We start from the raw sequence: 21,987 nt of genomic DNA, 5'->3' as shown, positions 1-21,987 counted from the left end.
TCAAACTAAGTATATGTAAAGATCTACTGAGATCTTTCTAGTCCACATGGCTAGTATTGAGCAGGCCTAGAAGAAATATCAGAAAGCATTGCTTACTGGAATTTTTTATTCAAGGCTACAAAAGCAGAGCTTTCCTAAGACTCAGGACCTTACAAAACACAAAATCTGTGCACTCCATTAATGTAACATATTATGCAACAAAATCTGACATGACCTGTTCAGGACTTCATTTGCTCTGTAAAAACCCTCTCTCAAAATAACATGGGAAAGCAAACAAAATATGGTCCAAATATATGTCTAAATAAAGAAATACATAGGGAATATATAAAGGAATGTTTAAGATGTGGTCTAGGGAATGCCACATCCAAACCTGATCCCCTACCTGCAGACCTGGGTAATGAGAGCTAGCTCAGTCTTCAGTCCCGGTAAATTTAGTTCTAAATTCATGAAACAGTGTAGCAGAGTCAGAATAGAGAAGGACAAGCACCATTTTCAACTTCTGTCACAGGTCCCTAACATAGAGGTAAAACACAAGTGTATATTTAGCTGTCAGGAAAATCCTGCTCTTAAATTTCAGGAGAATTTGAGTTTGGAGGTTTACCTACTGCTAACATCAGCTTGACTGTAAATGACATGGAATTCATCATGATTCTAAAATAAACTATAACCAGGGAGTTCCTATAGTGTTTTGTGAAACAGCATGAAACATTTTGGACCTTAAAAAAAGACTACGTTATTCAGAACATTTATTGATAACTGTAAAAATAATGTGTTATTCAAATATATATGTAGAGTTAATAACTTCCAGCACATCTATGAGCTGCTAAATGAAATTAAAAATACATTGAGGTGAAAAATTATCTTGGTTATTTAAGTTGGTTTTCTTCTATTTAGATTCATAGCTGTCTCAATCTAAATCTATAGAGGATGACTTACAAGTGTCACACACTCCAGATAACATTTAGTAATGAGAAAAGTTTAGCCTGTCTTGGGCCTTGCACAGATGTACCCAGAGACTTCATATATTAACAGTTCACTAGATAACGGGAAAACCTGAGTGAGAACAATGTAGTCAGCTGCCAAAGGAGCGTGCGATAAATCCTCAGCTAAGATCTCAATAAGGCAATCAAGGTCACTTCCTACAAGAATGAGCAAAGAAACAAAGCAAGGGCATTAGGCCTCTTCTGTGTACTTTTTGGGGTTGAAGCTCACGTTCATCAGTGGTTCAAAACCTCTTCTCTGCCTTCGGTGCAGGAAAAGTACAAGCAGCAGAACAAGCGTAGCCATAGCTATAAATGCTCCTCCAGTTGTGGTTCCAACCATGACAGCCCAGGCTTGGGTTTCTTCAAGTGAAGCTGGAAACACAAAATGTCTGAAGTGAGGATAGCTCATGAATTTCATTTCTCCAGTCACATGAAAGAAAGAAAATATGCTACAGCCTGGTAATTATGATTGCTTGTGTGGCTTAGAGACCCAGTGCCCACAGGGGAAGCTGGTAATGCACCGTGTAACCGACAAGCATGCCGGACTCAGAGATGTTTCCTGCCAGAGAAGTCTACAGCTGAATTCAAATTTCAGCCTTTCATACAAATTAAAGTGTTGAGAACAGGAAAGGTTAACAGTAACAAAACAAAAAGGCCATTTTCTTATCTAATTTGGCCAAAATTATGAATTATTTAAGCAATTCTTTCTATAATAACATTTCAGCATAGCTGTTTCCAAGTTAATCTCATCAACAGAAAACCCTCAAACATTCCTACAGACCACAAACTTTTAACTGAAAACATTACTTAGTGTGGTTCTGCTGACCAGCTCCAGATCGCATCCGCTGATTATGAACCACTTCTAGGGAACCATTGTCTTCTAAGATAATATTGCCTGTTCTTATAATAACCCCGCTCCACTTGGTTGAATAATTTTATTTTGTGTTGTCATTTATGCTTTCAGAAGCAATAACTGCCTGCTGTCCTGTTCTGAAATATGCTGCATATATCAATACGGCAATAATTACGTTTGACTAGGTATTCGCAAAAAAAACTATCAAATTATTTCAGGAATTTAAAAGGTACTTGGACATACAAGCTTAAAACCAAATGGCTCAAGGACATGTTACACTGACTACGAAAGCAACTAGAGATTGAACACCCCAATCTGTAGTCTCTGTCAACAAAAGAGTTGAGAGCAATGATGCACAGATTCAGTAAGATCCAAAAATTAATTTTTTTACCAAGTTATATATTCAGCTAAAAGAGAAAGGTTTTAATGTAAAAACTTTATTCTTTGAACACTGATCATGAAGGCAGCGATAAATAGGCTGCTTCACAGCGAGATCACAGTTTATTCCAGTGGGAGTTGAGAGGCAGCAGAATCACAAGCTGCCTTTGCCCCTCCCTGGTTACCTCACACCCAAGGGGCAGCAGCATTTCCAAAGCAGCAGTGGCACAGTGGTCCAGAGGGAGGAAAACTTAAACTCCATAAAAGGAGAAGTTTAAACTCTATGGGGAAATACTGGGGACACCCCTGAGGAAAGCACTGCAGAAGCAGTTAGCATGTCTCCACAAGTCAGGGCTGCCCTGCATGAGTGCAGCCTGAGGACAAGGACCATCTTTTGCAGTCTATAGACCTTTAAACAGCCTCCAGAGATCAAAAGCACAGATACATGGTAAGCATTTAGAAGAAATTCCTGGCTACACAAGCTAGATAAGCACCTATTGCCTCTCAAAGGAATACTATAGTGGAGAAAGAAACTGTTCATATTTAATCTTTGGTAAAGCAGCTTAAGCATGGTTTTCATGTATTTCTTACACTTGCACCTTTTACAAATATTTGTAAATCATGTTTCAAATTTTGGATTTTGTGCATAAATACTTTGTTTTCTTGTTTCTTTTGTCTTTATCTGATTTGTATCAAACGTAATTTCAACAAATAGACAAACCTTAAGGCATATCATACCTATGGGCATGGAAAATCTTTAAAACTGAGGGTTTATAACACAAAACACCCAGGTACATCTTTCCTGGGTATTCAAAGATTAACTGAATTCTTCTCTAATGAGATTCATGGTACAGTATCATTCAGGGCCCTGTGCAAAAACAAGTATTTTCTAATAACTGGCATTAGCCAGACAATCTCCCCGGCAGAGCACCTAAACACATACAGGTTCAAGGATCCTGCAACAGGCATAAAGAGTGCTGGGAGCAAGAGCCAAAATCAAAGACTCCTCAAGCCCAAAAGGAGCACCACCATCAATGCTGGAGTAGTTTGTTGATGTGTTTTGCAGCAGAGCAAACTAAGGTTGTGCACACTCATAGTTACCACAGTCTATCTGGTGAGTTGTAACTTGCTGTGCTACAACATGTGATTGCTAGTAAGCAGGTGAATACACCCAAGTGTTTTGCGAAAGGTGCCTAATTTTCCATATGCTCATGTAATTGAAAACATGAGCTCTCATCTCTTGGCCTGGAACAGCCTCCACTCCTCTGAGACGTACCTGGGAGGTCAATGGCATAGGTGTAGCCGAGCTGCTCCGCAGTTTGGAAGAGCTCGTCGTTGGTGACAGGAGGGAAAAAAGGAACCATGTTATACAATCTGTTGTGACCGATGGGGGCCAGCTCCTCAGGCCAGGCATTGTCAGGAGGGTTAGACCTCTTCATCCACTCATCAAAGATGGCATCAGTAAAGGAGTGAAGAACCTGCAAATAAAGGCATGGATAAGCAGACTTACTAAGCTCTTCCTGAATTCAACAGTATTTAAAATGCTATCGCCTAAGGTGGCAGCAGCTTTAGGGAGAGAAAAGAGTAATCTAATTTCAGTAGGTTCTACAGAACAGGAAACCAGGAAAGCTCATGAGAATGGAGTAAACCGATCTCCTGCATGAGACATTTTGCAGTATACATCCCTGTTGCTGCTTGTTCATAATAAGCTCTTTCTCCAGACAGTTTAATATCAGCTCACTGTGAGCAGGCAGGTCTGTCCTCTTGGGTGAGGGCCCACTGAGCTCATTCGGGTGAATGTACCTCTAAAACCTATTTTACTCTCTCTCATGTTTGAAGAGGTATGCAAAATTGCAAGAAATTTGATTCCTGCACACTCATTTGATAGTGTGCCACCAGTTCCACAGCTCCAGGTACCCACAAATTTGATTAGATCTTGCCCAGTGAGTCTAGAGGTCTACAGAGCACTAATACAGGGAAGTTGTTTCCAAGTTGAGTTCAGACAACTATTACAAATGTCTGGGGCAGTTCAAATTAATTTTTGATGCACTTATGATTTTTAATTATGACCCTGGAAAAAACTTTGAAAATATTTCATGGAAAATAATCTTGCATATAAAATTATAGCATAGTGAAATGAAGATTTCATTGTGCGAGAGAGGAATTAATGAAGAAACTCAAGAATTTTTAAGGAAATAAGCTGGAGAACTAGTACATAAGTATTTGGGCTATTTTTTTCCAACAGAAGAAAGCAAACCTAAAATAAAATTAAGAAATAAAATAACTGTATTAGAATTTCTCTATATAATCTCTGTGGTTTAATCTAACAAAGAGGAAAAGAACTTGGCAGTAATTTATTAGGAAAGATGTGTAAGCAGAGTCAACTGTTGGCTTTTTATTTGCACATTGCTGTGTGTGCTTCTCATTGCAGTGCAGCAATGTACCAAAGCGTCAGTGAAATTACATTATTTCCATTCCCAAGAGACCCTGAAATTAGATGTGCTTCCTTTTAACCAGTGAAGTTTTAAACAAAGAAACAAACTACTTAGTCTACTACTTTAAAAATAACTAACCCCACTTTCAGTTTATCTTGTTGCTGTAAAACTGTCAGATATAAACTATTAAATTTAGATACCACCTAATCAAAGGATTTAGGACAACATGACTTGGAATAGCAGCTCTTTTCCCTAGAAACTTATTTTATATTTTACAAATCACCCTGAGGTTTCTTTCTGCTTTCATTTGACCATTAGGTAGGCATGGCAATATCCAAGAAAAGAGAAAAAACTTCTCCTTTTCTAGTTAAAGGATTTATTTTACTTATGTTTTGCACATCTCTGGTGAGACAGCTCTCTTTGAGCCACAGACACTGCCACGTGCTCTGGGGGAAAAAGACATACCACAAAGATGGGATCATTGGCAGCTGCGTGGGGTAGAACACTAGTCCCATTCAGGAAAGAGTGAACCAAATTATGAAGGCTCATCATCGGCGAGTTAAGGGCTCCACCTGGTTTATCAAAGCCCTCCAGTGCATTCCTGTGGATGGGTAAAAGCAGCACCAAGTAACCATAATTTGCTGACAAACATACACGTAAAGAAAAACCCATGACTCAGTCAGCTCTGGAGGAGCCAAAGGACAAACCTGAAACTGAAACTGGAATTGCGGAAAAAGGGGGGGCTGTCGAACTCCTGCAGGGAAAGGCACCTCCTGACGTCCTCCGCAGTGGGCAGCTGCCCGCTGGATGCCCCGGCCGGCCTCCGCCGCAGCGGCCCTTCATCACTCCCATTGCACAGTGTGACCAGGCGGTTGTAGTCATCCAAACTGCGTGTGAAACAGAAAGAGGAACAGGTTAGAAGAGGGTGATGATGCATTTGGCATTTTCTCCTGTAGTACAAAAGAGGTCTTGGCTGTACATGTCAGAGGAGAGCAGGGGTTAGGGATCAGCATCTCCTGAGGCATCTGGGTTCACCTCCCCTTGTCTGGGACATGAAGTTATCGCAGGACTGCCACTGTACTATGTCTTCTTGTGGCTCTGTGACCTCTCTGGCCATCAGGCATTTGGACCAAGACTCCCCAGGCTCATTCTTGACAGAGAGGGGATGCTTTAGTAGAGGCAAGCACAACTCCCTTCACACCTACTTCCTTCCCAAGGGTCTTTGGAAGAACAGTTTTTGCCAGAGAATCTCAAAGAGTCTTCTGATTTGAAAACCTTCCAGTTCTAGGTAAGGACTAGAGGAAAATAAACAGGAAAGTCCCCCTGTGGGGTGGGCTAAGAAAATGCAAGGAATAACAGAAAATAAGATTTCATTTTCCACCCCTCATCCCCTTTGGAAGAAAAGCAACTGCAATGCATTACATCCTCTTGTTCAGGGCCTAGAGAATAACCTGCTGTTGCAGGCTTGCCTACTAGCTAATGGGGAGCAAGCAGTTTATACCAGGGAGAAAAAGAGGGAAGGAAGAGGAAAAAAACAGTGTAACACTTGTGAAAAAAACTATGTGCTATTCAGTATAAAAAAAAGACAGCATTTTCAGAAACTCCTGGAGTAAACAAAAGCCCTTCTTTGTTTACCCTTGGCAAGGCAAAAGTTTATTCACTTCAGTTTTCAAGGAAAAAAAAAAATATCTTAGAGAAAAAGCAGGGGCAAGATTTAAAGCCAACTGGTGCCTAAAGATACAATTTTGAGTAGTTCTTTAGGTACTCAGAAAAAGACGCTCCTTTGAAAAGCCCTGAGCTCTTGGTACCTCCATCTGACTGACTGCAAGCTGCCCTGAAGCTAAGAGAAGAACGTTTTATGAGTATTGTAACCAGCAGCATCTTATGTTGTAGCGGCCCGATCCTTCATGTCAAAGCCCTGCCCTCACCCGAATCAGTATATGCCTACAGAGAGCTGGCAGCAAGCTCCTGGCTGTTTCTGTGTTGCTTTTCCTGTGAAATCTCGGGCACTTTGAAGTCAATTCCCAAACTGCACTAAATATATAAGGGTTAGGATCTCACCCAATACAATTTTTCTGCCTGTCTCTAGCTTCCTATACCAAAATAGTTTTCTGTTTCTGCTGCCAAAATCAGTTGGGTGTTTGTTACATAGAACCAACACATAGGCGTTTCTTCCTTAAAAAGATACTTGCCAACGTGCAAACTCTTCAGACTCTTGGCAGCTTCAGTTTGGCTGAATTGACTAAAACCCCGTACCAAAAGAACCATCCTAGAAAAATATACTTCCAATATACACAGCATCATCTACACACAAAGCAATGGTGACTTCCAGTTTCAAAATGACGTCTTGGTTCTTTTCCTGATGCTCACTCACACCAGGAGAGCAGCCCATGCTGTCAATACTAAATTAAAGCAAGGTTTGGTCAGTGTGGAAGCTCACCCTAGGTATTCTCATACCTGTTACAAACTATTTGCCAGCGGGAGAACCTGGAGCTCAGGCTGATCAGCTCTGGGTCATGCGGTCGCGATGCTCCGAAGAGCTGGTCTGTGCAGACGTCACACTCATTTCTACCTGTGGCGAAGTTCCAGTAGGGCAGCGCGAAGGAGTCATTGCCGATCAGCCGCTGCAACGGACAGAAAAGCATTAGTAGGGAATCACCTTCAAAGGAAAAGAGAAAGAAAGGGACTCCTGCAGGTTTTCACTGGGTATTCTGCTTTTCAATTTCCATTTCAACTCCATGCATTTCAAAGTGCTGTTCCAACTCCTTTCAAAAGATTGGGGCATTAAATCAGTCCAAGCAAAGACCTTGTCACTAGTTTCTCTACTGTTGGGCTGAACTTCTTTTGGCCATGTCAGGCTTTCTACCAACTCAGAGACTGAGCAGGAGAGCAGGAGCAGAGATCAGTCGAGTCTTAAGCAACTAAGAGGCTTTCTGAGTGATAATGGACAATGGGTAAAATTGTGCATGCGGTTTGCTTTTGCTCTAGAAAGGTTACCCCTAGGGAAACTCTGAACTTTTATTAACAGAGGAATACAGTGAATTTGCTTGTGTTTGCTTGTTAGAAACAATTTCACGCTAGTGAGATCCTGCAGCTAATTTGATACCAAACATTTTCATTAGAGATCTCCAAGGCTAAAATACAGTAACATGGTCAATGTAAAAGTAGTGTAATTAAAAATGAGTCAATGTTTCAGCAACTGACTGCCAAGTACATTAATATATATTTATTTAAAAGATTTATTGCTAAATATATGCATGTATCCAATGTATAGCATGGTACATTTAAAGGGGTAATATTTAGAGCTGCTTTCATAAGGAGGGTATCTTCAACATCAGCAGACAATATCTGTTAACAAGTTTTATGTGCAGGTGTTGCTTTGATTTTATTAATAAACACTGTTGATTCACATCTTCTGTCCTCTTTTGTGAAGATGAAGAAAAAAAATCTCCACACATCGTTGTTCACAGTGAGAAACTGTTTAGTCCTCTGTGTCTTGAAAGTACTAATTTTACTCTAAACGAAAAAAGATCAATGAGCAACCACTCCTGGGAGTTTGGGTAAGAATCTGTCCCAGGAAATAGCTTACCCTTGGCTGGCTCAACAAAGTCACACTGAAAAAGAGAGAAGCTGCATAAGGAAAGTGCAAGGCTGTTCAGCTAACCTGCAGGTCTCTCTCCAGCAACAGCAAATGATACCTGTGCCAAGTAACAAAGGCTGGTCCTTGATGGGAGAAATCAATACCTGTGAAGGGGCGGCCAGGTCCTACAAAGGGAAGATAAAATAAGCACTTAGGCACCAAATGAGGCTCAACAGAAAGACAGCACTTTCTTCTATTGCCTAGAGTGGAGTTAAACAAAAACCTTCAGCTCTGCAGCTTTGGAACGAGTGCGCACATCAGAAGCTACATCGCTTACATGGGACAAGTGAAACAAACTCCTCTATGGATATTCACTTCAGTGTCTCTCAAAACTTCACATTGCCCCAAAAGTCGGATATTCCAAAGATTTCTTATCACCTTAGTGGATTTTGGGCTTAAGAAGTGGTCTTATTGTCTAAAATCTTAGCTCCTTGCTAATATGTGCCACGTTATCTCGTTCTCTTGCTCAGCTGCTCGACTTACACTATGTATCTATCAAGACAACCTCAGCATTTTCCATAACCTGCCAACATACTTTTCACCCTTTCCTTTACCTGCAGAGCACCTTGGATAAGAAAAACACTAACCTAATAGCGTGTCTCTGACTGAGTAGTAATGAAGCCAAACGAAGTAGTTATAGATACTACAGTTGGCAATTTGTGGTTCGTCTCCAGTGGGGCCAAGCAGACTTAACCAGTGCTGAGTTGCAATTACATAGTCTGGGTGCACAGTTGTCTTTGCACGGTCTAGAGCATCGAAGAACTGCTCTCTCTCCTCTGCTGTCAGGGAGTGGACATCCTTCCTGACAACTGGTGGCTTCCTCACGTTGCAGTTGGGGCCAGTCCAGCCAAACTTGCAGTCACCACAGTTATAGCCAGCAAAGTTTCCTGAATCAAGAGGGAAAGAGCGGTCATGACATTATGAATCAGAGAACACAAACACTGAAATGCAGAAGAATTAAGAATTAGTGCTCTTTTTGCCCGGAGAAGCCAGTTTCTGGAAGGAATGGCAGCTGAGCAGACCAGCAGGTTTGCCAATTGCCTAACTAGGAGGATGGCTCGCTTCCCAGAGCCACAGCAGGGCCAAGAATAATGCTCAGCTGGTTGGGGAGGTGAGGTGCTGGGTAAGAGGCTTGACACCTCAGGGTGCTAAGAGTTCCATGAAGCCCTTGGGCACATAAGGAGTCTCACTGAATGGAAGGCTGAGCACTTCAGGTTAAGCACATCGGGAAGTGTGTTGCTTAATTGGCTCACAAATACTCCCAGACTTCCAGGATCGAACCCAAAAAAGGGCCAGCTCATGTGGAAAAAAATCCACAAACAAAACAGTTCTCTTAGGGATAAAACCTAGGAAAGACTTATGCCTGCTAACAGTGTACCTGGGACCAAACACAACCCAGGACAAGCGCCAGGGGTGCTGCCAGTCACACTTTAAGCATTATTAAATAAATGGTGCTGCAATAAGAGTCTGAGAAACACTGTGGTACTGTCATTCCCTGCTGGCGTTGCTTCTAAGACAACTAATCGCATGCACTCCAGGTTATTAGCTCAGGCCCTCTAGTGTGGTGGAAGAGCCAAGGAAAGCAGAGCTTGCTTTGAGCATGGCCTCTTGCCCAGCATGGCAGACTGCCAGCAGTAACAGAAAGGCCCCACTTCATCATTTTTTGGTACCGGGGGAGACAGGGAAGGACCATTCCTGCAGCATATGCCTCCTGCCCTTACACAGGGAAGCTGCTGGCATAGCACCAGTGTTGGACAGTGGGCATTGCTGCCAGGGGAAGAAGGGAGAAGAGAGGCAACCAGAACTCCTCTGGGATCTCCACTCAGTTCTCCAAAATCTGCACTGAGGCTCCCTAAGCCCACTCTCCTTCCAACCCCACACATGTGCCCACTCCACAATAACCATGCCAATTGTCTTCCAAAATGCCTAAAATCTCACTGCTCCCCACACATATTGGTGCTGTCAGACCCAGGACAGGCTTCAGGCTAACATGGAGAAGAGGAAGTGGCTGGATGGCAGACATCCTTAGGCTGTAGGATTGAATCTATAAACAAAACAACAGTTAACGTTAAAGTAAGATTTCAGATTGTCAGGGATACGGGGCTTATTACCAATTTCAAAGACCCTCAAGGTTACAAGGGCCCTTACCAAGAAGGCTGTGTAGCTTATGGTTAGCCCTAGTTTAAGCAACGTGTAAGGCTGATTTTGTCACAGTATCCTGAGAGTCTCATCAGAAGACCACAATTGCTGTTGTGAATTTGGTGTACTCCATTACCTGTATAGTTGCTTGCTCTTGACAACTCAGCCTAGCTATTAGGGCTCATCACAGACTGTTCTGACCCGATGATAAATATCAGGAATAATTAGGCCATGTATATTGCACAAATTTCAGTACATGGATCATTAACTTCTGGAAAGTAGCTGTTGGCCCCTCACGCCCAAAGGCACAATTCAACCCGTTTCGAGAGAAGGGGAGCAAAGTAGCAATTAACCATTGAAAAGATCTATCAACAAACTTTTTTGAGATTGGTGGTCACGCTTCCCATAAATCAAACAACTCATCTACTCACAACACTGAATAAGCATCACATAGAAATATAGCACTAACAGAATCAAAGTTAGTGTAGAACCAGGTTTGTCAAATCTGGTCTTGGTAACCAGAAGAAAGCTCCACCAGTCACTTGTTGAGGCTCTGATAGTGCCTACTCCTCCCTCAGTCAAGGCCCTTTGAAACTATGTAGCTCTTGATGCCCAAGATGCCAAATTAGCAAAAGCTTGAAATGATGAGTTTTCTTAATGGGAAAAAAGCTTCTCTCCACCTGTATGGCATCTGGAGGCAGGTAGACCAATGGCTCCTCACCTGTTTCTCTTGGGCAGGTGCTAATTATATCTAATTGACGCTCTACAGGATTTTTTCCCTTAACCACCTAATCTATGAAGTCATCCAAGGGGTCCATTCTTTCTACCACTTCACCAGACACTTTTCCATAGGAAATGAGCTTTTACCGTGTGAAAAGATCAAAGAAAAGATGCTAAGGCATATGGAGGACAAGGAGGTGATCTGAGACAGCCAGCATGGCTTCACCAAGGGCAAGTCTTGTCTGAATGACCTAGTGGCCTTCTATGATGGAATGACTACAACAGTGGACGAGGGAAGAGCCACAGATGTTGTCTATCTGGACTTCGATAAGGCCCTTTACACGGTCCCCCACAACATACTTCTCTCTAAATTGGAGAGGTATGGATTTGATGGATGGATTGTTCGGTAGATGAGGAATTGATTCAATGGTAATATCCAGATGGTAGTGGTCAAAGACTCAATGTCCAGATGGAAATCAGTGACAAGTGTTGTTGTTCAGGGGTCTGCAATGGGACCAGTACTGTTTAATATGTTCGTCAATGACAGACAACGGGATTGAGTGCACCTCCAGCAAGTTTGCAGATGACACCAAACTGAGTGGTGCAGTTGACATGCCTGAGGGATGGGATGCCATCCAGAAGGACTTGGACCAGCTCAAGAAGTGGGCTGATGCAAACCTCATGAGGATCAACAAGGCCAAGTGCAAGGTCCTGCACCTAGGTCAGGGCAACTCGTGGTATCAATAGAGGCTGGGGGACAAACGAATTGAGAGCAGCCCTGAGGAGAAGGACTTGGTGGTATTGGTGAATGAAAAGCTGGACATGAGCCAGCAATGTCCTCTCACAGTTCAGAAGGTCAATCATATCTTGGGCTGCATCAAAAGGAATGCGGCCAGCAGGTCAAGGGACGTGATTCTGCCCTTCTGCTGCGCTCTGGTGAGGCCCTACCTGGAGTTCTGTGTCCAGCTCTGGAGCCCTCACTACAGGAAAGACATGGACCCGTTGGAGAGGGGACAGAAGAGGCCACAAAAACGATCAGAGTGCTGGAACAGCTCTGCTGTGACGACAGGTTGGGAGAGTTGGGGTTGTTTAGCCTGAAGAAGGCTCTGGGGAGCTATTGTGGCCTTTCAGTACTTAAAAAGGGCTGATAAGAAAGGTGGGGACAGACTTTATAGCAGGATCTGTTGCAATAGGACAACAGGTAATGGTTTCAAACTAAAGGAGGGGAGATTCAGGCTAGACATGAGAAATAACTTTTTTACAATGAGGGTGGTAGAACTTTGGCACAGATTGCCTAGAGACATGGTAGATGCCCCATCCCTGGAGACATTCAAGGCCAGGCTGGATGGGGATCTGAGCAACCTGACCTAGGTGAAGATGTCTCTGCTAATTACATGGAGGTTGAACTGGATGACCTTTGGAGGTCCCTTCCAACCCAAACTATTCTATGATTCCATTGTAGTATCAGGATATAGCACACAGTAGACATTGTCAGCAAGACAGAGAAAGCCTTTCAAAATTCTTTTGAACACAGGGACCATAAGAACATGCAAGTATTCATGCCTTAGCATTTTTTGCCTTCAGCGACTAACACAGAGCAACTCAGTGTACTACCTCTCTGAGGCTATGCCAGAGATAACCGAGGTTATTCTCATGCCTTGTGGTTCCTAGATAATATAGTGTGGATGTTTGTCCTGGTTCACAGCCAGGAAATTATGTCACAGTTGGGGCCCAGATGTTCCCTCCTTGTTCCAGTGATTCCAGGAATGACCATCGTACTGCTGCTGGGCAAAAAAAGAAATCATCTGAGGTGTCTTCCCCAGTAACCCTTTTGTCTAGAGATGGGATCATATGCCTCAAGAGCTGTTTTCTTCCATGCCTAATCTCATCATCATTAATGGTGCTCTTTCCTGGTCAAGTTAGGTCAATCTGGCTGTTTCTGTAGGCACTATGTCCATGTACTTCTTCCACTGAGCCATTCTGTGGGCATGACACTGAGAAAATAATACTTTTTAGCGTATGACACTTGGTATGTGCTCATACACATCACTGGTATATGCTAACAGCAGTTACTACATACCACTGTAGCTCATTCTCAACCCCAGTGATTGCCTGAGCTCACAGACAGGGATTTCTGAGCAAAGTCATAGCATGTGGTTGGCCTTCAGACACTGACCACAACATAAATTAGTAATTCCATCAACTCAATGTCTTTTATTCAGTAAAAAAGGAATTCATCCAACACTCAACATCCTCTGCCTTGTTTTACTGTACCAAGATGAAATCTAGGCAGCTGTCTAAGAACCTCTTCCTTCTACAGAGACCAGCTGAATACTCACCATGTATCGGATGGGGAGAAAGGGCTCCTTTTCAGACCTCTTTAGCCATTTAATTAGAATAGGAGTGACATTAGATTTGAAACGCCAGCGTAGTGCAGTATCCCAAGGGTAGGATCAGGATTGCTACCATGTGAGACAAATAGTTAAATCTTCTGTCTCTTCCAGATCTTCATTTGGACATATTGTTAGGCTGCAGGATGTGGGAGATCTGTACCTAGCACAGGCTCTAACAGGGTCATCAAGGTATGGCAATAATTTAATATTATCCTACAGCCACATTGCCCTACAATAAGTAAATGAAGTGTATTTTAGAACTACTTCAAAAGCTCACTTTCACTTAATGAGAGGGCCACCATATCAGCTACATGGCTTAACTGGCAATTTGCTTACAGCTAAACACTAGAGTTTAAAATTTCTCTCTCCAGAATGAGTATTTATTGCACAGGAATGAAAAAGATTTTATTTTTTTTCTCAAAAAAACTATTGCAGAAAAAAAAAAAGAATAAACTAATGTCCAATACATGTCCACAGGTCAAAATCAGAAAGTGTCAGGAAAAATGATGAATTATAATTATTTCTAACTCCTCAGTAAACTCAAACTACGTCATCGTTTAATCACTGTCACAATCTGTACTAGCAAAAGTATGACTGATTGCAGTGGTTTTTACACAATAACCTTCTGTACTAAGTTTTTTAAATGCTATATCAGATCTGTATCCTATTAGTACAATTTTATCCTTTGGATGTCAAACTAGCAGTTAGTTCTTAAGTATTCTAAACCAGTATTCTTCTACACTAAATTTAATTACACCACTGAAATACAACTTTGTTGTGTAATTAGCTACAAATGTCAATTTTCAGATTCATCTAAACTGGTGCATTCAACATTTTTTCGGTGGCAACACATACAGCTTGTTGAAATACAAATGACCATATTCTCCTTGATATAGTACTGCACGCTGTCAGGAACTGTCATCAAGTCATTTCAGTTTAAGAATTTATATAATTTGAATTAATATTAGGGACATCCAAACCAATTGTAGAGCATATGCAATGGATTCAAAACTAAAATCAGACAGGAACTAAAAATTTTTTGCAACCTCACAGCTACATTCATGCCACATCTTTTTTCTAGATATTCTATTTTTACTGCCACCAACACACTGAGTGAAACATGCAGCAAGCAGTAGACTTATGTCTTTTTGACCAAGGCTCTCTGTAGAAAAAGTAGGAAGTAAAGCTGGATCTTTTTTTGGACATGTTCTGCACCCAGACCTGGATGGATATGATTTTAAGACGTTTTTTCCTCAGTGAACAGCTACAACAGACAGCCAAATGTTCAAAGTTCCTCTTATGCGTAGCTATTAGGTTTCTAGCAGAAAGCTCAAATCTGAGAACTCCAGAATCCCCCACTTTGGAAAACGCTGATCCCTGTTCCTCACGGCTCCTCCAGGTTTCCTACCATACAGCCATCAGCTATGTGACACACTTAAATGATGCTGTCTAACCAGATATAATCAGCTACATGGCAGCTGGAGTTCCCATAGCTTATCGTTTACACCATATCTAAACTATAAATTAAACAGTGCCAAGACAGGCACATACACGACCAAACATTTATAATCTTAAAACTCTAGAAAGAGCCTTTGCACACAGGTTGGAATTTGCACAGGACAGGAACATTTTAAACAGGCAGTCTGTACATAACATTAATTTGGAAAATAAGTTACATTAATAAAAGAGATGTGCAATGTTCTGCGTCCCTTTGATTGAGTGCATTTAATTCATTACCATAGGTACTACCACCCTAGATGTCTAAAAAAGACCACATGTCACACCACTTAAAATTCTGGTGTGCAGACAGCCAACTGGCATATAAAACAAAGTAAAAAAATACAACAAAATGCTAATAGACAGTCACATGATCACCAATATTGTAAAAGCATCAAATCCTATTCAAGTTCCATGTAGTTGCGAATCACAGAATGCTAGGAATTGGAAGAGACCTCAAAAGATCATCTAGTCCAATCCCCCTGCCGGAGCAGGAACACCTAGATGAGGCTACACAGGAATGTGTCCAGGTGGGTTTTGAATGTCTCCAGAGAAGGAGACTCCACAACCTCCCTGGGCAGCCTGTTCCAGTGCTCTGGCACCCTCACTGAGAAGAAGTTTCTTCTCATATTTAAGTGGAACCTCTTGTGTTTCAGTCTGCACCCATTACCCCTCGTCCTATGACTGGTTGTCACCGAGAAGAGCCTGGCTCCGTCCTCGTGACACTCACCCTTTATGTATCTGTAAACATTAATGAGGTCACCCCTCAGTCTCCTCCAAGCTAAAGAGACCCAGCTCCCTCAGCCTTTCCTCATAAGGGAGACGCTCCACTCCCTTAATCATCTTTGTTGCCCTGCGCTGGACCCTCTCCAACAGTTCCCTGTCCTTCTGGAACTGAGGGGCCCAGAACTGGACACAATATTCCAGATGTGGTCTCACCAGGGCAGCGTAGAGGGGAAGGAGAACATCTCCCTACCTACTAACCAGCCCCTTCTAATACACCCCAGGATGCCTTTGGCCTTCGTGGCCACAAGGGCACAGTGCTGGCTCATGGTCATCCTGCTGTCCTCCAGGACCCCCAGGTCCCTTCCCTCTACGCTGCGCTATAATAGGTCATTCCCCAACTTATACTGGAACCTGGGGTTGTTGCTGCTTAGATGCAAGACTCTACACTTGCCCTTGCTATATTGCATTAAATTTTTCCCCACTCAACTCTCCAGCCTGTCCAGGTCTCGCTGGATGGCAGGATGGCCTTCTGGCATGTCAGCCACTCCTCCCAGCTTGATGCCATCACCAAAGTTACTGATAGTACACTCTATTCCCTCATCCAAGTCATTGATGAATATATTGAATAGTACTAGTCCCAGTACCAACCCTTGAGGCATTTCACTAGATACAGGCCTCCAACTAGACTCTACCCCATTGACCACGACTTCTTAGTGTTCTCCTAGAAATGCTCTTGCATGCAGCATCAAGCTGATCACAGCAGAGTAGAGCCCAGGAAACCTTTCTGAAAAATCTTCTTTAAGGATGCCTGCCACATTACTGTTTTATCACTGATATATTTAGATGACAAAGACTGCAAGGAGAAAGAGGAATACAACACACAAAATAAAAACAAGAGAGTAGAAATGCAGAGAAACCAGATTTAAAAAGCCAAGGAGAGAGGACAGCTCACTAGATGGAAGGCTGAATGAAACTACACTACATTCTCAACATGTAACTGAGATCCAGCCCTGCAAATATCAAATACTAGTGCTTACCTCTGCTTGAACAAGCAAACTAATGTCTACCTATGCAGACCATGTCTGTCTACGTTACTCTTCAATTTACTGTAGGTTTTAATGCTCTAATTACTCAGACCACGTAAATATTGGTGTATGCCCATGTGCTTCAGTGCTCTACTGACTTAGGGTCTGCACCTGTTTGTGATACTTGACTTTAGTTTTGGAAGTATATAACAACCTTTAAAATGAAAAAGAAACTACATAATTTCTTTTTTGGTAAAGTGTTTGGAAAAGCACATCCACACAAGCATTTGAAATCTAGTCAAAGGAAGAGATAAAAATAGATTTACACTCTAAAGTCTGTTGTTATTTTGAGGAGCTTCAGTAACACAATCTATCCATTTAAGTCATCTGGCACTACATCTCTGTTTTCAATTGATAACAGCATTGCAGAACATAACCTTCTAGGCTGAAATTTTCTGCAACACTTCTTTCTCAGATTGATCTGGGCTTTTTTGATAGTGAAAGCCGAGGTATATTTTGAACGAAATAGTTCAGCTAGTTCTAAGAATCAGATTGAAGGAAAGAAGACTATTCTTTTCATGTTAGAAAATTAAAGCAACTTTATGTTTCCAACAAGGAATCCTTGGCTGCATTTGAAACCTGCCTAGCAGGTAACTTCAATGCTTGAGATACACTTTCCTGACTGCTGGCACCATCTCCTGCCAGCCCTGCAAAGCACCCCAGGCTGATGATGCAGTTCTTGCTCATCTTAACCCTCCAACCAGGGCTGCTGCTGAAAAAGGGTCCATTGTCTTATCCTGCCCTGACCTCACCTTCCTATCCCCTCTCTCCTGCCAGCACTAGTGAACTACTCTTATTAAAACTTGGTCCTTTTGCCCAGGTTATCCTTCAAGCACATCCGTTCCCTGACCCATTTTGCCTCCAGCATGTGAACATGGAAGCCCATGTAAAGTCACAAGTGGGAAGGAGTGGGCAGAGGTGGGGAGGAAAAGGACAGGATGGTCTCTTTGTTGGTTGTACGGACCCATTTCAGACCCAAATGAGTTCTAGACTTCAGTAACGACCCTGGGAAAGACCGCAGCCAGTCATCCACCATTTTTCAGTGCATGGGGGTATATTGTACTACAAAGTACTGCTCCAAGAGGAATAAATCTACCTCCCTCCCCAGGGAGGTGTCACGGCCCCAAGCCTGACAGTGTTCAAGAAGAGACTGGACAAGCCCTCAGACACATGGTTTGAACTGTGGGGTTGTCCTGTGCAGGGACAGGAGTTGGACTCGATGATCCTTGTGGGTCCCTTCCGACTCAGGACACTGAGTCTATGGTCCTATGATCAATGCACACTGATCAAGGTTCACTGAGCCATGATCAGCCGTGACAGAGCTTTGAACGCAGCAGCGAAACATCCAGACCTCTGCAGAGAAAGGCAACGGGTAGCTATGGGGACAGCTTCAGGGGGAGAGAGGAAAACCCAAAAGTTTGCATGAAAGAAAACATTTGTTCAGCTCTGTTGCTCTGAAAAAGTGCTGCTAGTATCATGAACATGGCAGTATACTTAGGAAACTGATAATATTTGAATGCCTGACATCACCAGGAATGCTTCTGGCCTTTGGAGCAAGGTCAACAGACCCATCCACCCCCATCCCCTCCTCCCAGCACCCCTCTCACCTGTGCACCGACAGCTCTGGTTGAAGAACTTGAGGGGCCATCGTTCCCGGTCATCCACATTTTGAAGTGTATAGGGGCCACTCCAGGGCTGAGTGTCCACCTGCACCCGCTGACACTGTCCCCTGCCCTGCAGGGACCCACAGATGTTGCCGGGCTCCGTCCCCAAGGCTGGGCAGCAGCGCTTCAAGCGAAGAGCATCCACCATCATGCAGGCACGGGGGAACTGGGCCTGCGCCCAGGGGAGACAGCAGCAGCTCAGATAGCCCAGCCCAGTCCAGAAGAGCCACCTCAGGGCGCCCATGACAGCTGGCCTGAGTGAGGGGAGCAGGGAGATCTCCGCCGTGAGACAACCCGGCTGCACCACAGCTCCGTGCCCCAGCCAAGAGGGATAATCTCTCTCACCACTGAGGATGCTGGTATCGGGTGTTTATTTAGTCTCGGTCTCTAATTGCCTTGAATGAGGTTCAAAAGACAGGAGCTTTGGCTCTGCGGTGCCTGCCCAGCAGCCACAGCTTTGAGCAAGGTTTATATAGAGGTTGGGAGAAACCCTCATTAGAGGGATTAGCACAGCACAAATCCTCGTGTTTTGCACATGACATCAAGGGCAGAAAAGGCTTCAGCATGAACACAAGTTCTGTGGGCTATGAAGCTTGTCAGGAGGGTGAATGCCTCAGATTTATTTCTGCAGGACTTTCATGAGCTTTGAGAAATTGATGGTCTTGTTTTAGCTGAGGTGGCTGGAGAAAAGGTCTTATTCTTTTAATTACAACCCTGTAAACAGATGATAAATAGATGAGGAAACCCCTTCTCTTTTCAGTTCGTTCACTGCATGATAATACTTTCCACTGAAGCTGTAGCAATAGAAAATGAACTGGAAGTGCAGAGGATATAGGTTCATTGTTAACAAAAATTAATAAACCTGGTAGTAACATCTTGGGATGGAGACTCCACCTGCTGACTGCAGAGCTCCACTGCTTGCACTTTAAATATCTGAGTGGCAAGCAGAGAAGGATTCCCTTCTTAAAAGCCATTTTTGCATGCAAAATAAATTATGTAATTGTTTTCAAAGTGTGAGTGGTCTTTGTTTGCTCTCTAATCCTTCCTCCATCATTACACCAGAGGTTGTTTTGGGGCTGGTCTGGCTGCTAGACTTTCAGAACTGTCACAGCTGAGCATTTATTACCTACCTGGTAGGAGACAGTCTGTAAGATCAATACACACACCAGACATGCAAGCAAGTGGTTTTGTTCATGACACCGAGAAAAATTATTTAAAAAGCTGCCAGAATGCAGCAGTTCTTGTCCACAATGCAACGCCTATGTGCTAGAGGAATAAAACTGATAAATCAAAATAAAGTAGTGATAAGTCATGAGAGGAGTCTGAAGCAATAGCCATTAATATTAGTTCAGCTCCACCATACTGAATAAAAGCTGACAACTCCCTCTGCTTCACTAAAAGCTTTCACTGCCTTCCCCCTCCACACCAAAATTGTTTAGATGCATTTGTAAGTATGTATAATGAAAACAGCTGTGGGTGTGTCTGTACTATTCAATATTTCCATGGATGTTCAACTACACCATTCTAGCAGAAGTATATTATCTATGTGGCAAACTTATTGCCATCATGCAGCTAAGAAGTTCATCCAGACTGCAGACACTGTCATCAGCACTTTCAGGTTCTCCAGTCTTCATATAAAAAAAATCTATTACTTGCCAGATAAACTAGAATATGATTCTACTTCATTTTTGGAAGTACAGAGTCAATTAGCAATGCCACATAGTCTGAAATGGGCTTCAACTCTTGTCCCTTAGGATTCAATTTACCTGGAACTTGGTTTTGCCGGCTGCTTTCAACACAACACATGAAAAAGACAGAAAGTAAGACTAGTTGCTAGTAAAAAAATATGTTGAAGCAGCTCAGGAGTTATAAATGGAGCTTCTAACTCATAAAAACTCTGAACAATGCACTTCCCTGTACTACTCAGCACCCGAACACACATCTATGGTGTGGGAAAGATCAGTCCTTTAACCCAGGTTAGACAACGTCTTGAACCAAAGTCACCAACATACCATTTGAGAGCAATTCAAATGAACACACATTCATCAGCATCAGCAAAGAAAACACAAAAAAATATGGACAAGATTCAGCTAGCTGACTAAACCCTAAACCGAGGTGTCTATACATAAAATATGTGTCTAGGCAAACATTGTCATCAAAGCTGGCTCAGTTCAGACACCCATAGAAAGGTGCCTATTGCCATTTGAGAGCCTATACAAGACAGGAATGAGCTCAGAGGAAGGTGAGGTACCGAGGCAGGTAAGGCAAGGTAAGGCAGGGAAAAGTGCTTCTAATGGAGTACATGAGGAAGGAGCAATGGGTAATATTCAGAGAAATTAGAGTGTGCAGAAAAGGAATAGCGGATAAATGATAATAGGGAGATTACTTAGTGAGCAGCAGAAAAAATAAAACCGTGAGTAGGAGAGTGGCATGTATGCAGCTTTTCATGTGAGTACTTCTCTCCATCAAAACTACGGAATTTTACATAACTGGGAGCATGCTGCAGCATGCAGTACTAGAACTGATGTCCTGCTAGCCTCTGCTCCTCAGTAATGCATCAAAATTTTAGGAGTGCCTTTTCTGGCCAGAGGAGGAGAACCCGGATGGACAGAAAAAAGGACAGACAGATCCCGCATCCTGACGTCACCATGTCGGTGGTCGTTGCAGGTCTGTGTGATACCCCATGTGGAAGCCATCGAGCAAACTTACAAAAATACGGTTGTCTTCCAATTAGTCATCAGGAAAACGGCAGGCACTGTCTGTTCCTTAGTGCCTCCCTGTTCAGAAGTTCCCGCAGCTTCCCCTCAGCTATTGTGCTTAAAGGAGCTGTTGTCAAGGCCACACAATATGAGCATTATACTGATTTACAAAACATCATTTAGAATTGTTTATTATTTGCCACGTGATATTACTGTCTATGGTAAATGAGTAGTGCTATGTGCTGGCACCCTTGCCCAGAACTGCTCATCTGCAGCTATTAAAGGGATTTTCAGGGAGCAAATTTGAGCACGTGAGCAGTGGCCAAAGCTCCCTTGATCCAAACTTCAACCACGCTGCCTTGTCCACACTTCTGAGCTACTGGGTCAGGCTACCACACCTGAAACAGTGTTAAATTTATTAGTTATAATATTCAGGTTTTATGGTGAAAGTAGATAAAAACAGTATTTCAGCTACCTTGTCATCTGGATTTGTGCCTAGGCTCTCCCCTAATAGCATATTTCCCGGCCTGTCATTAAAGGGCAGCAAACAAATAATACCCATACGGAAGCCAACGCATTTTTGAGATTAACACATTCACATATTTTTCTGGCAAGAAAGGAAATAGAGAACAGGTACATGCAAAGAAATCATTAAACACAACACACACAAGTAATACAGAATTCCTGAACAGTAAGTAAGCAGTGGGTTCACTTTTTTTTTCCTCAATGAGAGTATTGTTTCTCAGGCTCCTTCTACTGTACTCAAGCACAGATT

General features: G+C 42.8%; 1 protein-coding gene across 1 annotated transcript; it reads right to left on the bottom strand.

Moving 5' to 3' along the window:
* Positions 1-1,173: 1,173 nt before the first annotated feature.
* Positions 1,174-18,757, bottom strand: DCT (dopachrome tautomerase; the record flags this gene model as incomplete). The annotated part of the gene is made up of 8 exons (XM_080362357.1): positions 1,174-1,355; positions 3,491-3,692; positions 5,115-5,250; positions 5,357-5,536; positions 7,107-7,273; positions 8,314-8,414; positions 8,877-9,176; positions 18,457-18,757. The coding sequence occupies 8 exons, from the start codon at positions 18,755-18,757 to the stop codon at positions 1,174-1,176; spliced, it is 1,569 nt and encodes a 522-aa protein (XP_080218483.1).
* Between the last annotated feature and the right edge of the window lie 3,230 nt (positions 18,758-21,987).

Source organism: Nesoenas mayeri (assembly GCF_963082525.1).
Source record: "Nesoenas mayeri genome assembly, chromosome: 1".
NCBI classification, from domain to species: domain Eukaryota; kingdom Metazoa; phylum Chordata; class Aves; order Columbiformes; family Columbidae; genus Nesoenas; species Nesoenas mayeri.
The sequence above is the reverse complement of the archived record's forward strand: the minus strand, read 5'-3'. Positions and strand labels throughout refer to the sequence as shown.